The sequence below is a fragment of the Scophthalmus maximus genome, chromosome 8, assembly GCF_022379125.1.
Source record: "Scophthalmus maximus strain ysfricsl-2021 chromosome 8, ASM2237912v1, whole genome shotgun sequence".
NCBI classification, from domain to species: domain Eukaryota; kingdom Metazoa; phylum Chordata; class Actinopteri; order Pleuronectiformes; family Scophthalmidae; genus Scophthalmus; species Scophthalmus maximus.
Window position 1 is genome coordinate 18,248,108 of NC_061522.1, and position 22,753 is coordinate 18,270,860.

At 44.7% G+C, this 22,753-nt stretch overlaps 2 protein-coding genes across 3 annotated transcripts; one reads left to right on the forward strand and one right to left on the reverse strand.

Annotated features, from left to right (window-relative positions):
• The first annotated feature begins 104 nt into the window (after nt 1-104).
• Nucleotides 105-14,883, forward strand: pdcd11 (programmed cell death 11). 2 transcript variants are annotated; one of them, XM_035637964.2, is made up of 36 exons: nt 105-187; nt 534-656; nt 1,210-1,356; nt 1,520-1,684; nt 1,776-1,937; nt 2,038-2,158; nt 2,267-2,430; nt 2,591-2,698; nt 2,809-3,021; nt 3,147-3,271; nt 3,378-3,438; nt 3,670-3,816; nt 4,839-5,090; nt 5,660-5,785; nt 5,881-6,075; nt 6,219-6,389; nt 6,491-6,704; nt 6,802-6,951; nt 7,228-7,340; nt 7,868-8,367; nt 8,465-8,527; nt 8,789-8,885; nt 9,028-9,117; nt 9,253-9,355; nt 9,485-9,659; nt 9,974-10,030; nt 10,151-10,273; nt 10,955-11,077; nt 11,267-11,432; nt 11,763-11,909; nt 12,000-12,137; nt 12,283-12,533; nt 13,392-13,560; nt 13,690-13,843; nt 14,055-14,220; nt 14,352-14,883. In XM_035637964.2, the coding sequence occupies exons 2-36, from the start codon at nt 555-557 to the stop codon at nt 14,521-14,523; spliced, it is 5,430 nt and encodes a 1,809-aa protein (XP_035493857.2). In that variant the 5' UTR covers nt 105-187; nt 534-554; the 3' UTR covers nt 14,524-14,883. The 2 variants fall into 2 exon arrangements, with proteins under 2 accessions (XP_035493857.2, XP_047189976.1); XM_047334020.1 differs by having other exon boundaries at nt 116-238.
• Nucleotides 14,876-22,087, reverse strand: zgc:175214 (uncharacterized protein LOC557610 homolog). Its single transcript, XM_035637982.2, has 7 exons — nt 21,578-22,087; nt 20,996-21,370; nt 19,497-19,650; nt 18,504-18,546; nt 17,877-17,918; nt 16,767-16,849; nt 14,876-15,769 (listed from the first exon to the last, which is right to left on the reverse strand). Exons 2-7 carry the CDS (start codon nt 21,018-21,020, stop codon nt 15,649-15,651), a joined length of 468 nt encoding a protein of 155 aa, XP_035493875.1. The 5' UTR covers nt 21,021-21,370; nt 21,578-22,087; the 3' UTR covers nt 14,876-15,648.
• Between the last annotated feature and the right edge of the window lie 666 nt (nt 22,088-22,753).

The following is a 22,753-nucleotide window of genomic DNA, read 5'->3' on the forward strand; positions in this document are numbered from 1 at the left end:
GTCAACAATAATGCCACTCGAAACTGGGGGTGCGAAATGATCGGTGATTGGCTACAGACAGTGTCATTCATTGTTTGTGCTCTGTGATTGGACAAAGGATAACACGCCCCTATGAGTTTTTCTTCCGGGTTGCGATCATGGCGTGCTCCTGAGCAACATGTGAATTTTGGATACCAGGGCATTTAATGTAAGGGAATATTTAGTTGTATTTCAATGTGTCTTCAATTGTGAAACGAGGGTATGTATCGTTAGTCATTTGCGCTGGCAAAAAAAATTGCTACACGCTCACCGCAAATGCTAACATTTTACCGTCAGCTAACGATGATCGCATGCATGTTTTTGAGTGTTAGCTTTGCGGGGTAAAATGTAAAATCAACAGAACGGATATAAAATTGAAAAATTTTACGTTGAAAAACAAACTGGCTCTATATCCGAGCCGTATCTGTGGCGCGTGTTAACTGTGTGTGTCCTGGCCAGGGATATAGGGTTATGAAATGAGCTTCCTATTCACAGTGACTACAATTTTTTTGCAGACGTGTGAAACAGCATCGAGCATGGCATCAGCGGAGGAGGACTTCCCCCGAGGAGGGACAGCGAAGAAGCCCACGGAGAGTAAGATAGTGGTGCAGCGGAGCGAAGTGGACAATCTGTTCCAGGTAGACGTCTACTCTCCTTCTCCTCTTTCTGCATCCAGATGTACTGAGTGTTGTAGATCACTGGGCGTTGTGGGAAAAGTCTCCTCTGTGCTGGGTCCAAGTTCTGAGCCCTAATATCTACAGGAATCAACAAGAAACAATGTCACACAGTCTTTATTTATTTCACCCCAGCTTTTTCTCCCTCTCACTTCGTACCCCGTCCCGCCTCTCCGCCTGGATCGTGCACTGTATTCTCAACCTCACCCCAGAACATGTCATGTAAAATATTTTCCACAGGTAACAATGGCCGGTCGTCCACTAACCAGAAGGTCGGTGGTTCGATTCCCGGCTCCTCCAGTTCACCTGCCGAAATGTCATTTGACACTGAACCTTAAATTGCCCCTGACCGCTGTGCCGGCTGTGTGTACATGAAATGTTATAGTGCTGTGTATACAAGCAACCGTTTGAAGTGTGTGTAAATGTGCCTAGTAGCTTAACCAGCTTTGACTTGTCAATAAGAGAAGAAAGTTGCCGTATAAACGCAGTCCATTTAAAATTGACCCTTCCTTTGCAGTCAAATGAACAAGCAGAAACAAAGAAGAGAAAGGGATGGGTCAAAGATGACGCCAAGAAACCCAAGAAGCAGAAGACGGCCAAAGGAAAAGATGACGGCCTTTCGCTCAACGCAGCAGCCAAGTGTGTGGAAATCCTACACATCAAGGTAATGTACATGGAGCAGAAAGTGGTAGTGCATAGGAGTTTGTTAAAAATGTTAGTTGTACTATTGTTCTCAGTAAAATCATTTTGATGTGACTCAAGTGTGAAGCATGTGCATATTCAGCCCTGTATGTGACTTGATATTGTATTGTTATATTTCACGACAGAATGTGAAGGAGGGCATGCTGATGCTGGGCTGTGTGAAGGAGGTCGCAGACTTCGAGGTGACGGTCAGTCTGCCCTGTTGTATGCAAGGCTTCCTCAGCATCAAGAACATCAGCGACTCGTACACCAAGCTACTCAGTGAGCAGCTGGAATCGGATGACACAGAGGTAGGCACGGGGAGTAATGATGTGAATATACTGTCGGAAGTGCTAATGATGTTGATGATGTTTTGTAATCTATGGTTCGTATACTTCGCAGGACATCTGCTCTCTGCCTCACCTCTTCTCCCCCGGCATGTTGATAAGATGTGTGGTTGCCAAGTTGGACACAGCCAGGGGAGGCTCTCTCAGCATCCAGCTGTCAGTCAATCCAAAGCTGGTCAACAAGGCTCTTACCTCGAGCTCTCTGAAAGCTGGCATGGTGAGTCATTAATGAGCACAATCAGTCAAGTAAATATTATTATTATTAGCTTTTTCCCGACAAACGCGTATCAAAATGTTGTTACTTTCTTCTGATGTAGATCTTGAGTGGATGTGTGGAGAGTGTGGAGGATCATGGCTGCATAGTTGACATTGGCATCAATGGGTCCAAAGCCTTCCTGCCTATGAAAGAGATAAAAGGCGAACAGAACAACCTTGGAGGTATGAGAAAGTATTATCGATCGGATTTCATTCCTTCATGGAAAATTGGTCTCACTGATCAAAATATCCTGGCCATTTATGACTTGCTCTATGTTTTTGTGTCCGCAGAGCTGAAAGTAGGTCAGTATTTGACTCCTAAAGTGGAAGAAGTAAAGAATGAAGGCCGTATGATTCGGCTTTCTGCGATCACCCAGGCCTGTGCCGAGACCGAGCAGGGCTGGAACCTCACAAACCTTCTGCCTGGTCTTCTGGTTAAAGCTACCGTCAAAAAGGTATGACAGTAATTCTAATAATATGTGAACACACTCTTTCAAAATAGGGTTAAAATTCATAGGTAATAATCAGTGAATGATCTGCTTTTGCCCTGTTAAGTGTCACTATACTTACTGTAATGATTTCATTTTGATCATGTTGATATTTTTTGTGTTGCAGGTTACAAAACATGGTCTGATCCTGGACTTCCTGTCCTCCTTCAGTGGCCAAGTGGACTTTCTCCACATGGAGCCAGAACAGGCATCGAAGTACACAGAGGGAACTGAGGTAAAACCGACTCAGCACATGGATCCTCTCGTTGCATACGACTCTGTTCTCTGTTCATACTAACTTGTGAGGTCGGCATCCTAACCTTCTTTTGTCATTCATCCACCCAGGTGCAAGCTTGTGTGCTCTATGTGGAGCCATCCACGCGTCTGGTGGGTTTGAGTCTTCGCAGCTACCTCGTTCAGCCCGGGGGAAGACTGGACACCATGCCTGCTGGCGGCGACCGCATCAGTGAGGTGGTGAAGGACTGTACGATGACCGCCGTACACCACATGTCTGGAGCCATTTTGGAACTGCCTGGCAAAACGTTGGCGTTTGTACACGTGAGTCGGTGTGACGTCTTGAACAGTTTAACCATTTTTAATGGTGAAAAAGAATAAATTCTGCCTGTAGATATTCAGTCAACGCAGACTTGAGTTTAACATCATATTATTGTCTTTCTAAACAGAGGAATCACCTGAAAGAGTTTAACGAGCCAGGGAATGAGAACAAAGCGCTGGCAAAGCCTGAGCACACCTGTAGGATCCTGGACTTCAGCCCCATGGACCAAATTCACTTTGCCAGTCTTCGCAGGTATGGGGCGCCACATTTTTGCATGTTACCCTGTAATAAGCATTGAGCTCCAAATTCCCCTTTTCTTCTTTTTTTATTTTGACAAACTTTTCTTTTTTCTTTTCAGGAGTGTAATTGAGAGGCCTTTTTTTAGATATCATGATCTTCAGGCTGGAAAAGTTGTTGACGTAAGAATGAATTATCACCTATTCAAGAGCCTTGGTGTTTACTTGACTTTGACACACTCATGCAACTTTAATAAGCTTATTGGCAACCTGGCTAACATCTGTGTGATGTAAATGGATTTAATGAAAAAAAGGAACTTCTCACATATATGATCTTTCCCTTTCGACATGTCTCCGTCTCTACCTTTACCTGTTGTCTCTCACATCCTCTTTCTTTCCGGGTGTCTCTTTAAGGGTAAAGTGTCAGTCCTGCTGAATCATGGGATGATCGTGCATCTGTCTGACCACATCAAAGGTCTGGTGCCTCGGACCCACCTGTCTGACATCATCCTTAAGAACCCAGAGAAGAAGTACACGGAGGGCTTGAAGGTCAAATGTCGGGTCAGTGCAGTTCTCTTTGTTCAATAGCTGAGAAGTAGTGATGCCACTGATTTTCTATGTGAACCGAAACCAAGTAAAACAAGGGTGCTATTGCTTCATTTTCAAACTGCAATGATATCCGTCCAGACATGCGCTTCTCCTTATCAGTATTGATCACCATCCACACCAGCACACCCGAAAACCTTTATCATGTGACCATTCATCTCCACTAAGCATGTGCGTGCTGGAATAAAAAGGAAGCAGATTGTTCACTCTGCACTTGGTTACTTAGTCACAGAAAATGCTACAAACGAGAAAAGTAAAAGGGTTTCTTTTCGTTGAGCGACGATGAGGTGTAACTGTTACCAAAAGTAAGTTTTAACAACGTTTCGCCTTCTCCGCTTGTTGTCGAGTCGTGATGTGATGAAAAACACCCAGGAAGCGGATGCAGGTGACTGCGTCATTGTTTCCAAACTTCTCCATTTTTGCCCGTCCACACTCCAACGCTGCCCTGGGGGGTTTTCAAACTAAAACAGGGCGAGCAGTGTTTCAAAACCTCTCAGCTTTAGGCGTTCGAAAAAGCAAGATTGTGTTTTAGTGGTGATGCGTTTTAAAACAAAAACATAATAATGAGAATGTAGCCCCGGCCATCATCAACGCGCCTGTCAGTGCAATTGTGTGTTACGCATTTATAGAGCTGTAGTTTGCATTACTGTGACAGATGGAAGTAAAGTAGTTCCTACCAACGAGCGGGTAATAGATCCTGTTCATAGTGTAGTAGCTTTCTACTGTGATGAAATAAATACACATATACCCGAATGTAAATAGCGATTTAAAAACAAAAAAAAATTTAAAGAAAAAATTGAAAACTATCCCAGAGCAGACACATTTCGGGTCAGAAGTATTGATATTTGTGTATTGATTTCGCAAACCACTACTGGGAAGACCACAAGAATATAATCTGTAACGCACAGTTTCCAAGTGCAGTAGGATTTGCATATTCGTCTCACTCCTCTGTGTTTGTGGTGAATTTCGTCCTTCAGGTGCTGTCAGTGGAAGCAGAGAATAAGAAGCTGTACCTGACCAGAAAAAAGGCCCTGGTCGAAAGCTCCCTGCCGTTGTTCCTCAGCTACACTGACGCTCGTCCCGGCTGCGTGTCCCACGGCTACATCGTCTCCATCAAGGACTTTGGCTGCATCGTTCGTTTCTACAACAACGTCAAGGGCCTGGTGCCACTCAGCGAACTCAGCTCTGAGGCCATCAGTAATCCTGAGGAGGTCTTTTACATTGGGCAGGTGAGGAGATGAATTAACATGGACAGTGAGAATCTCTCAATGATCTGATGAAGGTCTTTACACTCCTTGTTAAAGATGTTTGGGAACCACTGTAAACAAGTCTGTGATGGTCCAGGGGCCTGTACTACGAAGCAAGAATTGTGTTTATCGAGGTAACTTCAGGTCTAACTGCGAGTATTCAGTCACTGGAAAATCAGGAGTCATCACTCTACAGGATCTGGTCTGTTCAGGGACAAAAGAGTTTACAGTGAAGTGAGAAATAATAAAGAGCAGCAGATATGTGTATAGATCAGTGAACTTTCTATCTGTCCTCTCTGGTTTTAAAACAGTTTCTACAAATTCTAATATTATAGCTTGACTTGAGTTAAACAAAGATTATTGGTCAATATTTCCCATTATTATGAATTAACATTTTAGTCTGATTGACCTCCTCACACAATAATTACTATTAATAATCTCCTCACTGCTTCAGCTTCTGATCATGGTACAGGCTCCTGGTGTTGGAGAGCAGCTTTTGATTGTGAAATATTTGGCATCTGATAAGTTGTTTGTTGTGTTCAATGGTCCAGGTGTTAAAGACTAAAGTTCTCAAGTGTGACCCCGAGAAGGCAAAGATGTTGCTGTCATTTAAGGCTGCGGTGGAAGGAGAAACTGAGGAAGCTGCTAAACCCCAGGTTGACTGTGAGGTGGGGAAGGTAAGTTAAAGACCTCAAGCGTTTGTCACCATCTCTTTTTCTTTTGTGATCTCTATATGCACTGATCTAACATCTGTGATGTGTATTTAATGTAGAGGCTGGAGGCCAAGGTGCTGAAAAAGTTGATCAACGGCCTGGAGGTTGCCATCCTACCTGATGAGGCACGAGCCATACTACCCACCATGCACCTCTCCGATCTGGTGTCTAACTGCCCTCTGCTGTGGGAGAGCCTGCAGGAGGGAGACAACATCTCAAACCTCGTCTGTTTCAGCAGGAACAAACAGCAAATTGTATCCAGTTTTGAAATTGTTCCTAGTTCACTTTGATTCTGTACCATATGAAATGTTTAGTTGGACTTAGATGCTAATCAGAAAGTTAATTCTAATTATGAAAAGCAGAAATGTTGTTTTCCTTAACCGTTCCTCTTTTCAAGTCGCTCACTAAGAAACCGACGGTGAGGTGGTCATTGGAGGAGGGACAAGTTGCCAAGGATTTCTCAGAGATCACAGTTGGAATGCAGCTGATTGGCTGGGTCAAGAACGTCATGTCCTATGGTGTCTTTGTGGAGTTCCCATATGGCCTTGTTGGTCTTTCACCCAAGTCTGTGAGTAAAGGGCTTTGTGTTGCGTGTTTCCTACCTGGAAAATCTGTATGTGCATGTGGTTGTTTATTTATTATGTCCTACTAACGTAACGTGCTCCCCAGGCCATGACCGACAAGTTCCTCAGTGATACGGCAGCGGCCTTCCAGACGGGCCAGACCGTCATCGCTAAGGTGACCAACCTGGATGAGGAAAAGCGGCGTTTCCTAGTCACGCTGAAGATTTCGGAGGTCATACCGCCAGAGGGGGATTCCGTGAGCAGACTTATTAATGGTCTGCAGGAGAGAAGAGTGGTGGCTGAGATGTTGGCTATGAGAGGTATCCATGTGTTGAAGTAAAAATCAGTTATTCATTGTTCAGGTAAAGTCAGGCCTCGCAGTGTCTAACCTCTCGTTCCGTCTGCCACAACGCTCAGATAACAGTGAACATCGCCAGCCGCTGGCTTCTCTGTCTGTTGCTGAGAAGCTGAAGCTGACCGTGGACACTGTGAAAGACAGCGGTGCAACGTTTAAGTCACACGACCTTGTTGGCGTCGCCATACTGGCCAACAAGTACCACGTCATGGGTATGTATAAAACCAGTGACACTTGGGAAAGAACAGTTTCTAAGTTTCTTAGTTTGACATTTTTAAATATTTATAAATATATTTTACATTTCCTGCATTTCCTTTTGGCATACATACAGGCACAGACCTGTATGTTGTACTCCTAATTCAATGATAACAGGACAACGCAATGACAATATCCTGCACATCTCTCTGTGTTCTCTGCCTCATGTGTCTCATGGTTACTGTTTGATTCATCACACATCACGTGTTTCCTGTTGGCTGCATGATTTCCAGGCGTTAACTTGACCCCAGGACAGAAAGTCACTGCAGTCGTCCTTCATGTCGACATCCTGTCCGCCTCTGTCAGTGTGTCCATCCTTCCCAAGCTGTTGGAAAAGAAGAAATCTGTGAGTGGTTCTCCTCTCATTGTAATTTTTTTCAGGTTAGGAAAGCTCAGCCAAGCACATTAATATGCTGTAGGTGGTATTTTTCTCAGTCAGACATTAATATTCTCTTAAGATTACCCTTGATGGAAAAACATTCAGCACACTCATACCTCAACATTAGCACAGTGATAGATTGGTATAACACACTCCATCTTTAATAAATAAAAGGTACTTTAAAACTTAATATAGCAGTGGAATCATTTTCACAACAGCCATTAATGCAGACTGTCATAGTCTAAAAAAAAAATATCACACTGTTTGGAAAAACCCGTTCAATCACAGATGACTAAAAACAACCACGTTTATCCAGTATTTCTTAAAAACTGCATCAAGGGAGTTTGCTACTTAACATTAGCTACAAGATGAATGTGATGGAAGCAGGACCTTTTAGTAAAGCACACCTTTTTAAATCGCCCTCCCCCACTAATTATTTTAGTACCATTAATTCACTGTTGTGTGGGCCGTGTTTCTTGTTCGTATTGTTACAGTTGAATGAAGGATCAAAATACACAGCGATGGTGCAGCACATAGACAAAGACTTTGCCGTCCTCTCATTGGACGGCACGGCACAGCTGACTGTGATCCCGACCAGAAGCCACCTGAACGAGGTGTTCCTCTCTGAGTCGGAGAGGCTGAAGGGAGGAATGATATTGGCTGTTGAGGTCATAGAACCCAGCTGTCAGGAACTACAAGGGCTCCCTCTAGTGTCCTGGCAGCGCACTGCACCGAAGCGTCAGCGCACGACCTCCGAAAACCAACTGGGCTCCAAGGGCCACTGCTTCGGCAAAATCCTGCAGGGGAAAGTGCGGACGGTGAAGCCCACCTGCATTCAGGTCACGCTCGAGGACGGGAGCACGGGCAGCGTGCATGTATCTCAGGTGATGGAGGTGGAAAAAGTGTGTCAGGGATCTTTCCCGACGTCCTCGGTGAAAGTTGGCAGTGAGGTCACCGCCCGGGTCATTGGAGGGCGAGAAGCATCCAGTCACAGGTAAACACCGCTGCAGAGCCTCACTTTTACATGTTGGAATATAAACTGTAAAACCTCTGTAAAAGTTCAATCTGTTTTAATTCTTTTTTTTTTTCAGATTCTTACCATTTTCTCATCCCAAATATACATACAACATTCCTGAGCTCACACTAATACCCAGGTAATTATCATGGTCACCATTAAATAACATACTGCACGACAGCCTAAATGTTATTATGTCATCGTGATGTAAATTTGTACAGTTGTCTAATTTTCAAATCAGACATCCAGACACTGATGCCTTGTGTTTTAATATAATATAGTACAGAGGTTCAATATGGTGATTACAGTAATATATGTTGTGTTGTGGTAGCTGTTCACATTTGATGTCAGGATGTGTATGTATTTTACACATTATGTCTGTTTCCTTTTCTCTATGAAGCAAACTAGATGAGAGTGTCGACTTCAAACCAGTCACATCAAAAGAAAAACTTAATAGTTACAAGGTCGGGGAAGAAATTACTAGCTTTGTATCAAAGGTACGTTTTGACGATTGTAAAGCTTGCTTTGTTTCTTCTTGGACATTTCCCCCCCAAATTTTTGATCATAAGATGATGAATCAAAAACAACTTTGAACGACAGGACTTCAGCTTTGTTCCTTCATTGTGCTTCTGCCCCCAGTTTCATCCAGAAAGGAAGTCTTTGGAGGTCACCACTGATCCTGGTGTCACTGGCACTGTTGAACTTCTGGCAATGATCACTAATCCCAAGGTAAGTTTAAAGCTGTGACAGCATTATGTCAATTCATATGTTTTGGAAACACACACACACGCGCACACACGTTTGATCATTTGTAACACTATAGTTCTTACAATTACATCTCAGTAAATTGTGTTTATTTTTCAGGATGCCAGCCACCCAGAGAAAATGTACAAGCTGGGCCAAGCAGTCCGTGCTAAAGTGGTAGAGATGAGCTCCAAACCTCATCGCTTTGTGCTGTCACTCACAGGTTGGAGCATCTCACACTGTGTTTTTATTTTCCCTTTTTGCAATATTGTTGGCTGTTCTACTTTTGTATTTTGCATCACTTTAAATGCAAAACCAGAATGTGATGCCTTGGTTCCCTGTGTTTTTCAAGGTGTCCATAAACTGGAGACGGGCAGTGTTGCTTTGGGCATCGTGACTAATATTCAGCCACAAGGCCTCATGGTCAAACTTCCCTTCGGTGGCGTGGGGACTGTGGCTGTCACTGATCTGGCTGACGCCTACAGGCCAACCCCACTCGATGGGTACAGCAAGGAACAGCTGCTCAGGTCGGTAGATGCAGCAGTGACGTTAGTGTGACGATCCTTTTGATATGTATCACACAGTCCAAGGCGCAGCTAGACTTTGGGTTTGTGGCCTCAGAACCAGTTTGTAAGACGTTCTGTCCGAACGTCAGAAATTGTGGATGAAGTCCTTTTTTCTTTTTTTTATTATAATTATTTTACATTAATCGAAATTAAACAAATTATTTGGCTGTGATATAGACCAAATAAAATTAACTGTTAACTGTTAATTAACTGTTAACCACTATCAGTTTCAATTAGACTAAGAGTTTAATTCTCCGCCTCCTCTTTTTCCCCAGGTGTTTTCTCTTAGGGAGTGAAAATGGCAAGTGGCAGTTGTCTCTACGTCCATCGAGGTACGACAAATGTCATCGTCAAAATCCGATGAGTGCATGAGTTTATGGAACAATTCACGACTTTGTGTCAACAATAGGGCTCATTACATTTTGTTGCTGACTGTAACCCCTCTCCTTCAGGCTGAACCCACAGCAGGCCAAGTCCGTGAAAGACCCCGAAGCCCTGTCTTTAGACAAACTGAAGGCAGGTCAGATCATCAGAGGCTACATCAAGTCTGTGGGAGAGCAGGGGGTCTTCATCAGGTAACTGAGAGACATTCACCCAGCACTGAACTTTAGCTTGAACTTTCACTGACATCAGACTGGACAGAAAGTGCATTTGTGTCTAAACTCCACAGAAACACACAGCGAGTGAACTTCTAAAAGTGAAAAATGTTCCCTATTTTCCTATAGTTTTATTGTACTCTGTCCTGCTAAATAATGAAGCTCCAAATTGTGCTAGGACCCTATTATTCCCTTAATTACTGATGAAAAATTCTTGTGTATGGGTGTGAGAAAATGGCTCAATTGCACCACACAACAGTTTTAAAAAAATCAAAGCCCCCATCCGATTGACTTCAAATGTTGTCACTCTAATCTTAAGACATTGACAATGTTAAATTGAGTAGGTTTTTAGTTTTCGTTGAGCGGCAGGTCCATGGCTTAGAATTCTTCTTGTTTTTAAAAAATAAAATACAAATCTACCAAACTGAGAATTCTGCTCCTTCATGCAGAATTCAAATATCATAAAGGTTCTGAATCTTGTGTTTCCACGGTAACTGCATTGACATCTGCACCGCCCCCTTGATATGCACAAAGGTGTGAGGGCCCTCTAATGCAGCCTGTAGCTTTAATTTCTTCTTGCTGCCTTGTGTTCATGTTTAAGGTGACACTTTTTGACTGTGAGCCCGAGTTCACCCCTTTCCCCACACGTTTTTCTTCCAGGTTGTCTCGGCATATAACTGGAAGAGCCCAACTTCAGCAGTCCACCAAGTACTTTGTTAACAACCACACAGTTCTCTCCAAACACCTGCCTCCCAACACTCTGCTCACCACCAAGATCCTCAGGTAAAAAACCCTACAACAGACATCAGAAATGTTTTTGGACAAATGAGAAGAATCCAGCAGTGTAATGCTGACATTGTATCTTTTCAGAAGCTTTTGCCCAGTGCAGCTTTAGGTTACAGTCATTTTTTAGAATCAATACTATCACCGTGTCATTGTTTAGTCTGCACCTCTTTCTATTGTCATCCTCAGTATCGACAAAGAGGAGGAGTTCGTCAACCTCTCTCTGCTTCCCGCGGACACCGGGAAGCCGGACGTCCTTCCTGAATCTCTCAATCTCCCGCTGCGTCTGATCGGGGAGGAGAAGAAGAAACATGATGCGGAGACCAAGAAACGCAAACTCTCCGAGGGCAAACAGGTAACAAACAGTTTCTTGTTGCTCTCACAGTTTCTTTTTGCCCCCCCACACTTCCCATTAAATCGTAAACACATACTACATGGCTCGCTACTCAGCATCTTAAGTAGCTGAGGTTTCTAAGTTGAGCAGTATCCAATATGGGAACCACTTCTACATAGGTCAACGCCATCTTCATTTATCATTCATTCATTGTCCTTTGGTCTGACAGTATTAAATGTCTGCATTGATCCTGAGTCTGTGTACAACCAGACAGCTACTATGCCAACTATGTGCACATGATGTGTTTCATTTAATCCTTGGTTGTCGTCTTTATATTGTTTTGTTTCCCAGGAACAAGCAGAGTCCCAGGTCCCAAAGAAAAAGAAAAAAACTAAGAAAGCCATGGCCGATGAGAATGACAGTGGAGTCGAGGTGTACTTCAGGGAAGAGGAGGATAAGGAAGATGAAGAAGAACAACCCAAACCCGTTCCTGCAAAAGTAAGCAAAGAAAATGCTGCTCCGTAGGTGCAGTGATGTTATTGTCTAAAAGACTTGATGAATAACCCCCGCCACCCTCTGTCTCAACAGCCCAGCTCAGCAGGTCCATCCAGACTGCAGGTGGGAGCAGGTTTCTCGTGGGACGTGGGCCTGAACTCCCTGAAGCCCGCCGCTGCCGCTCAGGACGGGGACTCCAGTGATGGAGAGGACCAAGATGGGAGCGGCAAGGTGAGACTCACATAGAGGAGCGTCCATAATTTCAGGATTATCGATGTATCTCGCAGGTGATCCTTTAGAAGTCTTCATGTATAATTTATCACCCTTTCCTCTCCTCTTCATCTTTTTGTCTTGAATCGTCCGCTGCCGTCCTCAGCCCCAGAAGAAGTCTCGCCACGAGCTGGAGCAGGAGAAAAAGGCAGCGGAGAAGGCGCTGGTGCAGCGGGAAGCTGAGCTCATGGATCCAAACCTGCGGCCTGAAGATGGGGCCAGCTTCGAGCGCCTGCTCCTGGCCTCCCCCAACAGCTCTCTGCTGTGGCTCCAGTACATGGCTCACCATCTGCAGGCCACACAGATCGAGCAGGCCCGTGCAGTAGCCGAGAGGGCTCTCAAAACTATTTCCTTCAGGTCATTGATCAGATAATGGATTTTTGATATTCCTATTGCATTAATACTAGGGATGGGACGATACCACTTTTTCGTGTCCGATCCATTACCGACTCTGCAAACCTTGAGTATCTGCCGATACCGATCTGATACAATATTTTCCTCACTCGTAAAATAAAATATAAATATTGCATTGTTCAGGATGCGCTTCACTTAACCTAGCCGTCTAAAACCTCATACTCAACTGTAAGACAAATAATCAACTCCCCTAAAGGAAGACGTACTTAGCCAGCAACATGACTGAGTTATAGAATACTGCTGTTTTATTTCTCACAGAACTTTTGGCAGAATATTTTATGGTCTACACCGTTCAGACAAGCAAAAAACTAATTGAACTGTAAACTGTTAATTAAATAATAATTAATTAACATACAAATATGATGCCGGAATGTCGTTCAAGCCTTAATAGATACGTTAATAGGCATTTATTGGGATTTTTACTGTAATGTATGGGATCGGATTTTACTTGTAATTTCTTCCAATATCCGATCCAGTAATTTTGCCCAATATTGCCCCGATACCGATATGGAATATCGGATAGGCCATCCCTAATTAATACATCTCCATCTTTAAACTGGCCATCTCAAGGCAGCAGGAAGACAAACAAAAACTTTTCACACTAATAGTTAGCTATGCAAAAAATAACAAGCGTAAATGTTATGAAATTAAAAATAAAGTTTATATACATAAGAGAAAAAATTAATAAAAACCTCCCTCAGACAGTAAAACACTGTTCACAACATTGAATATGTTATGTATTGTCAATGTGTATGACCTAACTGCATTTGGTAGTGAAAACATTATCCTGTGTGCGTCCAGGGAGGAGCAGGAGAAGCTGAACGTGTGGGTGGCCCTGCTGAACCTGGAGAACATGTACGGCACAGCGGAGACCCTAAAGAAAGTGTTTGAGCGGGCGCTGCAGTTCTGCGAGCCGATGCCCGTCTACCAGCAGCTGGCCGACATCTACGCCAAGTGCAACAAGACCAAGGTACGGTCTACTCATCTGAGCTTTGCTATTTGTACACGTTGCCCATTTGATGCTTAAATACTTTGTGTTCAGTAGCCTGCATGTTTCTCTTAACGTGCACTGTGCGCTCTGTGTCCTGGCTGTACTCAGGAGGCAGAAGGCTTGTACAAGACGATGGTGAAGCGCTTCCGCCAGAACAAGGCGGTGTGGCTGAGCTTCGGCTCCTTCCTGCTCCAGCAGGGTCAGAGCGATGCTGCCAGCGCTCTCCTGCAGAGGGCACTGAAGAGCCTGCCCTCCAAAGAAAGTAAGTAAGATGGCCGGTCTGCACAGTCGAGACAGCCAAGAGTTAAGTCAGTTTATGGTTTTTGATACTGAAACCAGTGAGTTCTCACCCGTTTGACAGTGCAGTCAATGTCAGAGTGCAGTTTCTGTAACCAGTCATATTCTGTTTCACTGTCACAGCGGTTTCTAGCCACAGGTTTTAACCTTACATGTATTGTCATCCTTCCTCTCAGGTGTGGACGTGATCGCCAAGTTTGCCCAGCTGGAGTTCCGTTACGGTGATGCAGAGAAAGGTCGCACCATGCTGGACAAAGTCCTGACAAGTTATCCGAAACGTACAGATCTCTGGTCCGTCTTCATCGACCTCATGGTCAAACATGGATCGCAGAAGGAAGTCAGGTAAGCGAATGATTGTGAGGCTTGACATGATAAAACTGGCATCTATGAGCTGGTTGCATGTATGAAGATCAGTGTTATGATCACACACAAAAAGTGCTTCACTGTGTTTTCCTATTGCCTGTCTCCTGCAGGGCGCTCTTCGATCGCGTGATCCACCTGAGCGTTGCCGTGAAAAAGATCAAGTTCTTTTTCAAACGCTACCTGGAGTACGAAAAGAAGCACGGCACCCCCCAGAGCATCCAGGCAGTCAAAGAGAAGGCCATGGAGTTTGTGGAAGCTAAAGGCACTGAGGCTGCAAACTAAACTGGTTTCCTGATCAAAATAATCACCATTGTAGCTCCCTAGCTTTTTTTTTTAAGTGCCATGGACTGGGAACCGTTAAACCTGGAAGTCAGGGTTTGATGCTCTAATGTTGCAGTACACAACACACCTTGGTAAATCATCGAATCATGTTGAAAACAAACTGGTATTCAGCATTTCATCAATTTACATTTGAATCCATTTTTGTATGTAAATGAGGGTGAGCTAAGAAAGTAGAATAGCGCATGTCATGCTTGTTTCTTAACTATGTTTTTGAATGGATTTTTAAAATAGCTCCTCGTCGGAAATATTTTCTATTAACTGACTGGTTGATCTTTCAATAAATCCAGCACCATTACAATACATGACGTGACATTTTATTTAAAAGCAACAAATACAAAATAACAATATATATAGGGGGACACGTTTACATACAATACATACAGGCAAGACTAGTTTTCTATCAGTCTCTTTTTAAAAGGAAAGGGCCTGGGGTCACAATCGGCAACATTATCGTCTACGTAAATCGTCGTGGTTGTAATCCCGCTGGTCTTGGTTTCAGCCGGAGGTTGTGGCTACCTCTGACAACTGGAGCACTTCACCTACATTGGCAGTACTGAAGATGCATGAGTGGCAAAGGGCTATAAGGTGACTAACATGGTTTGTGCTGGCTGTATTGGTAACACCCCTGAGATATTAGAGGTATCCATACTGATCCTGTACTCTGACGTCCAGCCGAATGCCTGTCGAGTTTTGTCCCTGGCAGTCCTGCACTAGTTGTCCAGTGGCGTCTGCAATGATATCCTGCGCTCTAAAGTGGCTCCTTTTTCCTGTCATGTTTTTCGGTGAACAGTGCAAGTATGGAAGTAGAACTAGGAGCATTTTTTATGGAAAAGATCCGATTCCTCCACCCTCTCCCTGACCGATCTGACCAAATCATCTTGGCGCTGTCAATTTTCAATTCCCACCAAGGCATATTGCTTCAAAGGTCAGCAGCAAGGCATGGGGGGTCATTATCAACTTGTCCTGTGAAGATGTCTTAAAAGATGGCCGCTGTCCATCATCCCCCGGTGTATTCAATATGTGTGTTTTCTGTAAGGGGGAGTCTGGCTTCTTCCCCCGATTCACTCACACCTCCTCAGGGTCCATGGGACCCTCGGCACCCTGGGGAGCGTCTGTGTGGAGCCGGAGGATGGGTTTGTTACACATGGGGCACACGCTGCGGATCTCCAGCCACTTAAGCAGGCACCTGACAGGACACAAACAGTCAGATTAGAAATAATACTGTTATACAAGAATCAGTTTTTTAACACTAGGCTAAATCAACACAAACAATCATTATTTAGTGTGGAAATAATTTCTAAGAATCCATTTATAATTGTATAGTTGTTTGGTTCAAAATGTAATGAAGTCTGGTGGCTGGTTTTAGCATTTTTAGTTTGATGCTTTAGGAAACTGGGTTTCCGGGTTAGAGAAGATTAATCAGTAGCCGACTAGCTGAGTTTAGCTTAGCACAAAGACGGAGGGGCCGGCGTTTTCCTGGTTTTGTTCTCAGGTTCGAAAATCCACCTCCCCTCAACTTTAAACCTTTATATTCATGTAGTTTTATGGAGGGCTATGTGCCGGCCTGATAGCATCACCTTGAGGCGTTACCAGGCAACCAGCAGAGGCCCGAGGGAAGCTCGCCCCGTCTCTTATATTCATGCCATTCAAACGCGTTGATTTCCTTAAAGCTACATTGTCATTGTTTGCACTTTTCTGGCGGCATCTAGTGGTGAAGTTGCAAACCGCAAGCAACCGAGCACCCGACAGGGGACGCTTTATGGTGCCGCATGAAATCCCATTTCCAGTTTCCAGCAGTGCTGGAAATTCAACGCGAATGCGACGTATTTTGGACCGTTTTCTGCAACCGTATTTAATGCTGTGTTCCATTACACCTCGGAACTCGGACCCCGGAAGTCAGGGTGGTCGATTTTTTTCCGACCTCCCGAGTCGCAGTGGGACTGGAACGCAGCACAACGCGATGAAGCAAACATGGCGATTTACACAGAGGTCGGGTCAACCTCATGTTGATGAAAAAACATCGGTCCTTTGTTGCAGATTATTATACACATGTACACACAATTGTGGACAATATATATTCAATTTCGGTGAATACGTTCTTCTAAATATAACACACTTAGCACACTAGCTTTAAATGCCAAACTGCGCTATAACTCTATAATTTCCAGTTTAACAACACTCACTTCTTGTGAAATGCATGTGAGCATGGGCAAACTCCCAGTTCATCTCTGGTCCTGAATTCTTCCAGACACACCGCACAAGTTTGCTGCAAGAACAAAAAATAACAGCAAGGTTGGTTGATGTGCGTCATATTTTTTTAATTTTTATTTCCCCTCCCTCTTTATTCAGCAATGGGCTGGTAGCCCACCACAGCCGATGCCTCCCGTTGCTCAATTAAGTCAATTCTAGTGGTGAGGAAATTTAATTTGACCTAGATTCAGAGCACAACACGAGCCTGCACTTTGAATAGTGCATTTATCTCAAGTTTCCAAGTAGCATGACTATCTCAGCCTTCCCTTTGTACAAACACAGATTGGACAGTGAATTGGAAATCAAAATGAGCCCTAACCACCACCACTGCCTTGAGGAGAAACGAGAGAACGTAGAGAAGCAGTCGTTTTAGAAATCACAAGAGACCGGAAGACCTCTTTTTTTTTTCTAATACATTTTGAATGAGTGCAGTTATTCCTGGAGTCCTAAAATCTGCCACACGTAGAGAGTCAAGCAGGCACTCTAACATTTTTAAATGGCTGCATTTCAGAGACTGGATATTTTCAGGACATCTCCACTGTCTGTCTGTCTGTCTGTCTGTCTGTCTGTCTGTCTGTCTGTCTGTCTGTCTGTCTGTCTGTCTGTCTGTCTGTCTGTCTGTCTGTCTGTCTGTCTGTGTGTGTGTGTGTGTGTGTGTGTGTGTGTGTGTGTGTGTGTGTGTGTGTGTGTGTGTGTGTGTGTGTGTGTGTGTGTGTGTGTGTGTGTGTGTGTGTGTGTGTGTGTGTGTGTGTGTGTGTGTGTGTGTGTGTGTGTGTGTGTGTGTGTGTGTGTGTGTGTGTGTGTGTGTGTGTGTGTGTGTGTGTGTGTGTGTGTGTGATGTTAATTACATCTGAGAGGAGACATTGATTGAGTTAACCAACCGAACCCCTCCCAGCTCATAATGGATCGCCTGAGCTGTCATGGAAATAGCGTGGTTAACATGAAATGTATACAGCTGCCAGGGTGTAACATACATGTTTAAAAAAAACTAAAAAAAACAAGTGACATGTACTGTGCATGCATGTTTGGGGAACATGACTCACTCCGAGAAGGCTCAGTTTCTTGCTGGCTCCCTTCAGCACCACCTAGAGCGAGGACATGGGAGGAGAGACAAGAGGCATGTTGGGTCATGTGAATCATGTGTCAGCAATAATATTCTGGCAATAAAAGCCAGTGTAAAACCAACACTTCAGATGGCTTCGATGTCCTGATCTGACCGGCTAAAAATATCCCCCAGAGTGGTGTGTGTGCTCTCTCTTTTCTCCATTGTTTATTCTAAGTACAGATATATAAATATATATATATATATACAGAACAGGGAAATTATGTTTGAGTTGGCTGTCATATCTAAATTTCAAATCATATATATATACACACATATATATACATATATATATATATATATATATATATATATATTACACAACTGCAGCTGCACGTGCCAAGCCTAACCAAAACACCAACTGTCCCTCGTCACACCGCAGCCGGATTAACGCTTTCATATCGGCGAGTGTAGGTTAATGACACGTGGATGCAGTCAAGGTCATCTATCGAGAATGGTGTAAGGTTTCACAGTGGACGATAACGGTGTGAAGTGCTACCGTAGTATTTATAACCTCCCCTCGGTGTTACATGTTCGACCACGGCGAGAGATATTGCGGCTGACATACCTCGTTGTAGCTGAACTGCTCCCTTGTCCCTTGCTGTTTCAGCCTGAGAGACGGATCAGAGGGAGAAACAACATCTGTACAGTAGAAGTGACTCGAGTAACAACTGTAACTTGAGTCAGGCACGCTAATATCAATGCTCTTGTTTTTTCTACCACTGCAGTCCACCATCCTGGTATAGGTAATTATATATCACAGTATTGATATGGTAAATTTGCTATATAGCATATTAACCCTATAAACTATGTACGGATTAAAAAGTAAAAGTGAAAATATGTAACATATTTAATTTGGGGCGGGGGTGTTTATGGAATTTTATGCCTGTCGTTGTACAACCGGGCTGACACTACATTTTTGAGGCTGATAATATTTTACATTGATACAAAGTAAATCATAACAATCCTTTAGTATTTGGTTATTAAATCTGGCTTGAATGACACCATAATATCGCCTTATGGAATTGATATGGCAACTAGTTGTTTATTTGAATTGCAGTAGCTAACAATATCAGTCATTACTGTATAAATAGTCAGCTGGCAGCTTGTTGACTTAATTCACCAGAGACTGAAAACTGGTAAACAGCTAGTTTAAGTGAAATACTCTGTACAAAGGTAAGAGCTGCCTATTACCTGGAAAGATCACTAGTTACCACATTATATCCTGCTGGTTTCACTTGGACAAAATTCTTGTTTTTTTACGAGAGCCAAACTATTTCTCGCCCCCTTTTTTTGGTACGAAGCTTAAGATAACCTGATCTTGAATGCAGTTTTAGCTCTGTTTTGGTCTCCACCAAGGGAAATATTTGGCTTTTTAGCTTTTTGAATCTCAACAATGTTAAATCTAATTACTACTTTTAAAAAGCAGGACACTTTCGAAACATAAACGTTGTATTGGGTGGAAGAGACAGTATGTCAGACATATCTTTTGACCCTTTCAGTTTGTACACATATCCCCTGCGCCTTTCTCACTCTGTTTCCCAGTCACCCATCTACCTACCTGAAAAGGTAGCAGCAGAAGATGAGGCTGAGCATGAAGACGAAGAGGCCAATGCCCAGCACAATGACATACACATTGAGAGGGAGGTGATAGATGTCAGACGTCATGCTGCAGTACTGTTCAGAGTGCCGAGAACCCAAACCACACAGGCATCCTGCCAGGAAGAGTTTGCAGTACATGACACACATTTAACTGTCATCGGAACTTTTCAGGTTAAGAGCCCCAAGCTACATGTTATCTTAAGAAAGTCTAACCCCTTCTCATTTCTTATGTGTTGTTTTTTTTAAAGAGTTACTTTCATTCTTTCTTTGGATGTTTATTTCAGAAATTAATAAAAAATATATACTTTCTTCTTGTTTTTTTCCATGTAGAGCTACACAAAAAGCCTGTCCTGCAACCTCATTGTTTACTCATCTCGAAACCACCCTTTTAGACCCACAGTAAACAACAGTCAGTTCAAGTTTAAAACGTGGCATAAGCATCAGACGCCGCGACCTGGACCCCGATTCTCCACAGAATCAAGAGTTTTATTGACATAACATATTTGGTGAGGAATATAACAGCCTCTGGGGGGGGGGGGGGGGGTACAGGTGCATGCTGGCAACCGGAGGGCTCGTAGGACTGCGCAATAATTGGTTGTGGACAAGGCAAACATGGAGAACAGACGCCACTTCCGCCACACAACCATCTGTTCCACAGACTCTTACTGTATAGAGGGGACTGGTAGTGTGTGCGTGCGTGCGTGCGTGCGTGCGTGCGTGCGTGCGTGCGTGTGTGTGTGTGTGTGAGAGACGGGGGGTAGGGGTCTGCATGCATGCATTTGTACAACAGACGCGCGTGTGTGTGTGTGTGTGTGTGTGTCTCTCTCGCAGGTGGCAAGGGTTGGGGTTATGATGAACAATGAACTCTGGGGACTAAAGGACCACTTGGTAAAACAATAGCGGAGGAAGTCCCACTTCAACAGGCCACACGTGCTCCGATTAATTTGCCGCGAGGATGCTCTTTGCCAGCCTCTAAACGTCCATGTGTCTCTCTTTAGAGTGAATGAATGGGTACAGCTTGCACACACCGCGGGGGGGGGGCAAGGGTTGGATCATTTGACGTGGCTGGGGGTTAGGGGGATTTACAGGGGTGGGGGGTCGGAGGGAAGACCTAGGGAAGCATAATGAGAGATGCAATAATGAACCTGGCATGGATGCACTCAACAGAAACAAACAATAAAATGGCATTAGGTCAGAGACTAAAGTATCATCAGTTTTGGTCACCGTAGCAGTGAAACAAACGTGACCTTGAATGCAGCCAATTGTCCCAAAAACAAAAAAAATGAGGCCTCCACTCGCTCAGTAATTTGCAGTAAGTTTCACAAAGCACATCCATTTATATCAATCCCATTGGCTAGCTGTCAGCAACTAAGTAACGGAGTTTATGGGATACAAGTGAGCACATCTGCTACCACCTCTAGAGTGTTTGGCAGATGGCAGAAAAATTCACCCACTTACCGTTACACCATTGGAATGGTTGCATGAAATTTGACTCCCAGGACAGCAGCAGTAAATTCAGGCCCTGTCAGGAGCAGGCTGGATGAGAGCCAGACCTGTGGGCTGGAGCTCCGGACACCGAATCTGTTTTTGGAGCCCGGCTTCACCCCCGAGCTGGACCGCTCTTTTGTCGGGTTGTGCGAACTCCCCCCACCCACGGAACAACCGTCAAGATTTTCAGATTTGCTCAGATTCCACAAATCCTCGGGAGGTGTGGTTACGTTGGCTCAGCGGTCTGCGCGGCCCAGCATTCCCAAATCTGGATTAACCGCTCCGTGTAAAGATTGGGAGATTTGGGAGCGGGGTTTGGACCGGGACTGGAGACCTCATGTGCTCCTGGGTCCCAGTGGGGATGATGTCATCGCGGGAGGGAGAGAGACGAGAAGGAACAAAGAAATCTTGTTGACAAGAAGTGATTGTTTTGTCATACGCCTCACACCAAGCGTTACTCAGCCAGTTTGTTGTTGTGAGAGGCAGAGTCTCGCTCGGCCACAATGTCGTAAACAACACAGGCTGGGCTGCATGATAACAGGAAATACTTACATTTCCAACAGAAACGGCCTCTGAGACTTCACTCTGTGTCCGCAGTGTCTCCCCTTCACCGACCCCAGCGACGTCCACCGATCACGATGACAGTCCTCGTCCAGTGCAGGTAATTATCTGGCATTAAGTCTGTGCTTTGTCTTCCTCCCAAAGCTGCTTTTTTTCTCTTTTTAAGAGAGGATTTTCACAAGTCTCATCCCCCTCTCCTCTCGTCTGCTGTCTCCTCCTCCAGTCCCCTGGTCTTGGAGTGGGCAGTCCACCTCGGCGTTGGAGGCAGGGATGCACTTCCCTCGAAGCCCAAACAAAGTGAGCACAGCTCCATACAGTCAACAACAGTCCTGTGGATGGGTTTGGTGTGTGTGTGTTTGTGTGTCAGTCAGTCAGAGTGTGTGTGTGTGTGTGTGTGTGTGTGTGTGTGTGTGTGTGTGTGGGTGTGTGCGTAGAGGGGGGATCCTACTCTCCCTCTAACCATCTGCTCCTTCAATTGAGAAAGATAGAAAAAAATCACAGAGACAAAGGCTGTGTGTGTGTGTGTGTGTGTGTGTGTGTGTGTGTGTCTGTGCTGTGTGTCGTGCTCAGTCTCTCCCACCTCCAGCTGGCTCTGTCGTGGCAGGCTTCCCCCCTCGTCCTCTCTCTCTCTCTCAATCCATAATGGTGCTCAGACGCAGCGCCTGCAGTTCGCCTTCCTTCCTTCCTCTCTGCTCTCTCTGCTCTCTGCTCAGCCTTTGGGTTTGTAAACAGATCTGTGCTCGTCATGTGACCACGGCCGTTTTGCCTCGCAACTCTCCCCTCGCTCAGAGCCTCCCTCGCTGCCTCCGTCCTCCAATCTGTAGGCAGAAGGGAGGCAGAGTGAGCCCGGCGCCGACGAATGGCGCGCCTGCAAGCATGCTGATGTGTGTGTGCACCGTATGCGCACACCACACACACACACACACACACACAGCCGGGTGTGTGTGCGTGTGTGTGTGTGAGAGGGAGACGGGAGAGAGACACTTGCAGCAAAGTCAAGGGAGGCCCCGGTCAGTCAGTCAGTCAGTGATGTGATGTGCGCATGGCTGATGTCCTCACAACCAAAACAAAGCCATTTGCGCGAGGTGGGGGTCAGCAAAGGCCACTTCCTTCCATTACGCACGCACGGGGAGGCATTTTAGAGCTGCAGTCATGTTTTCGTCGTTT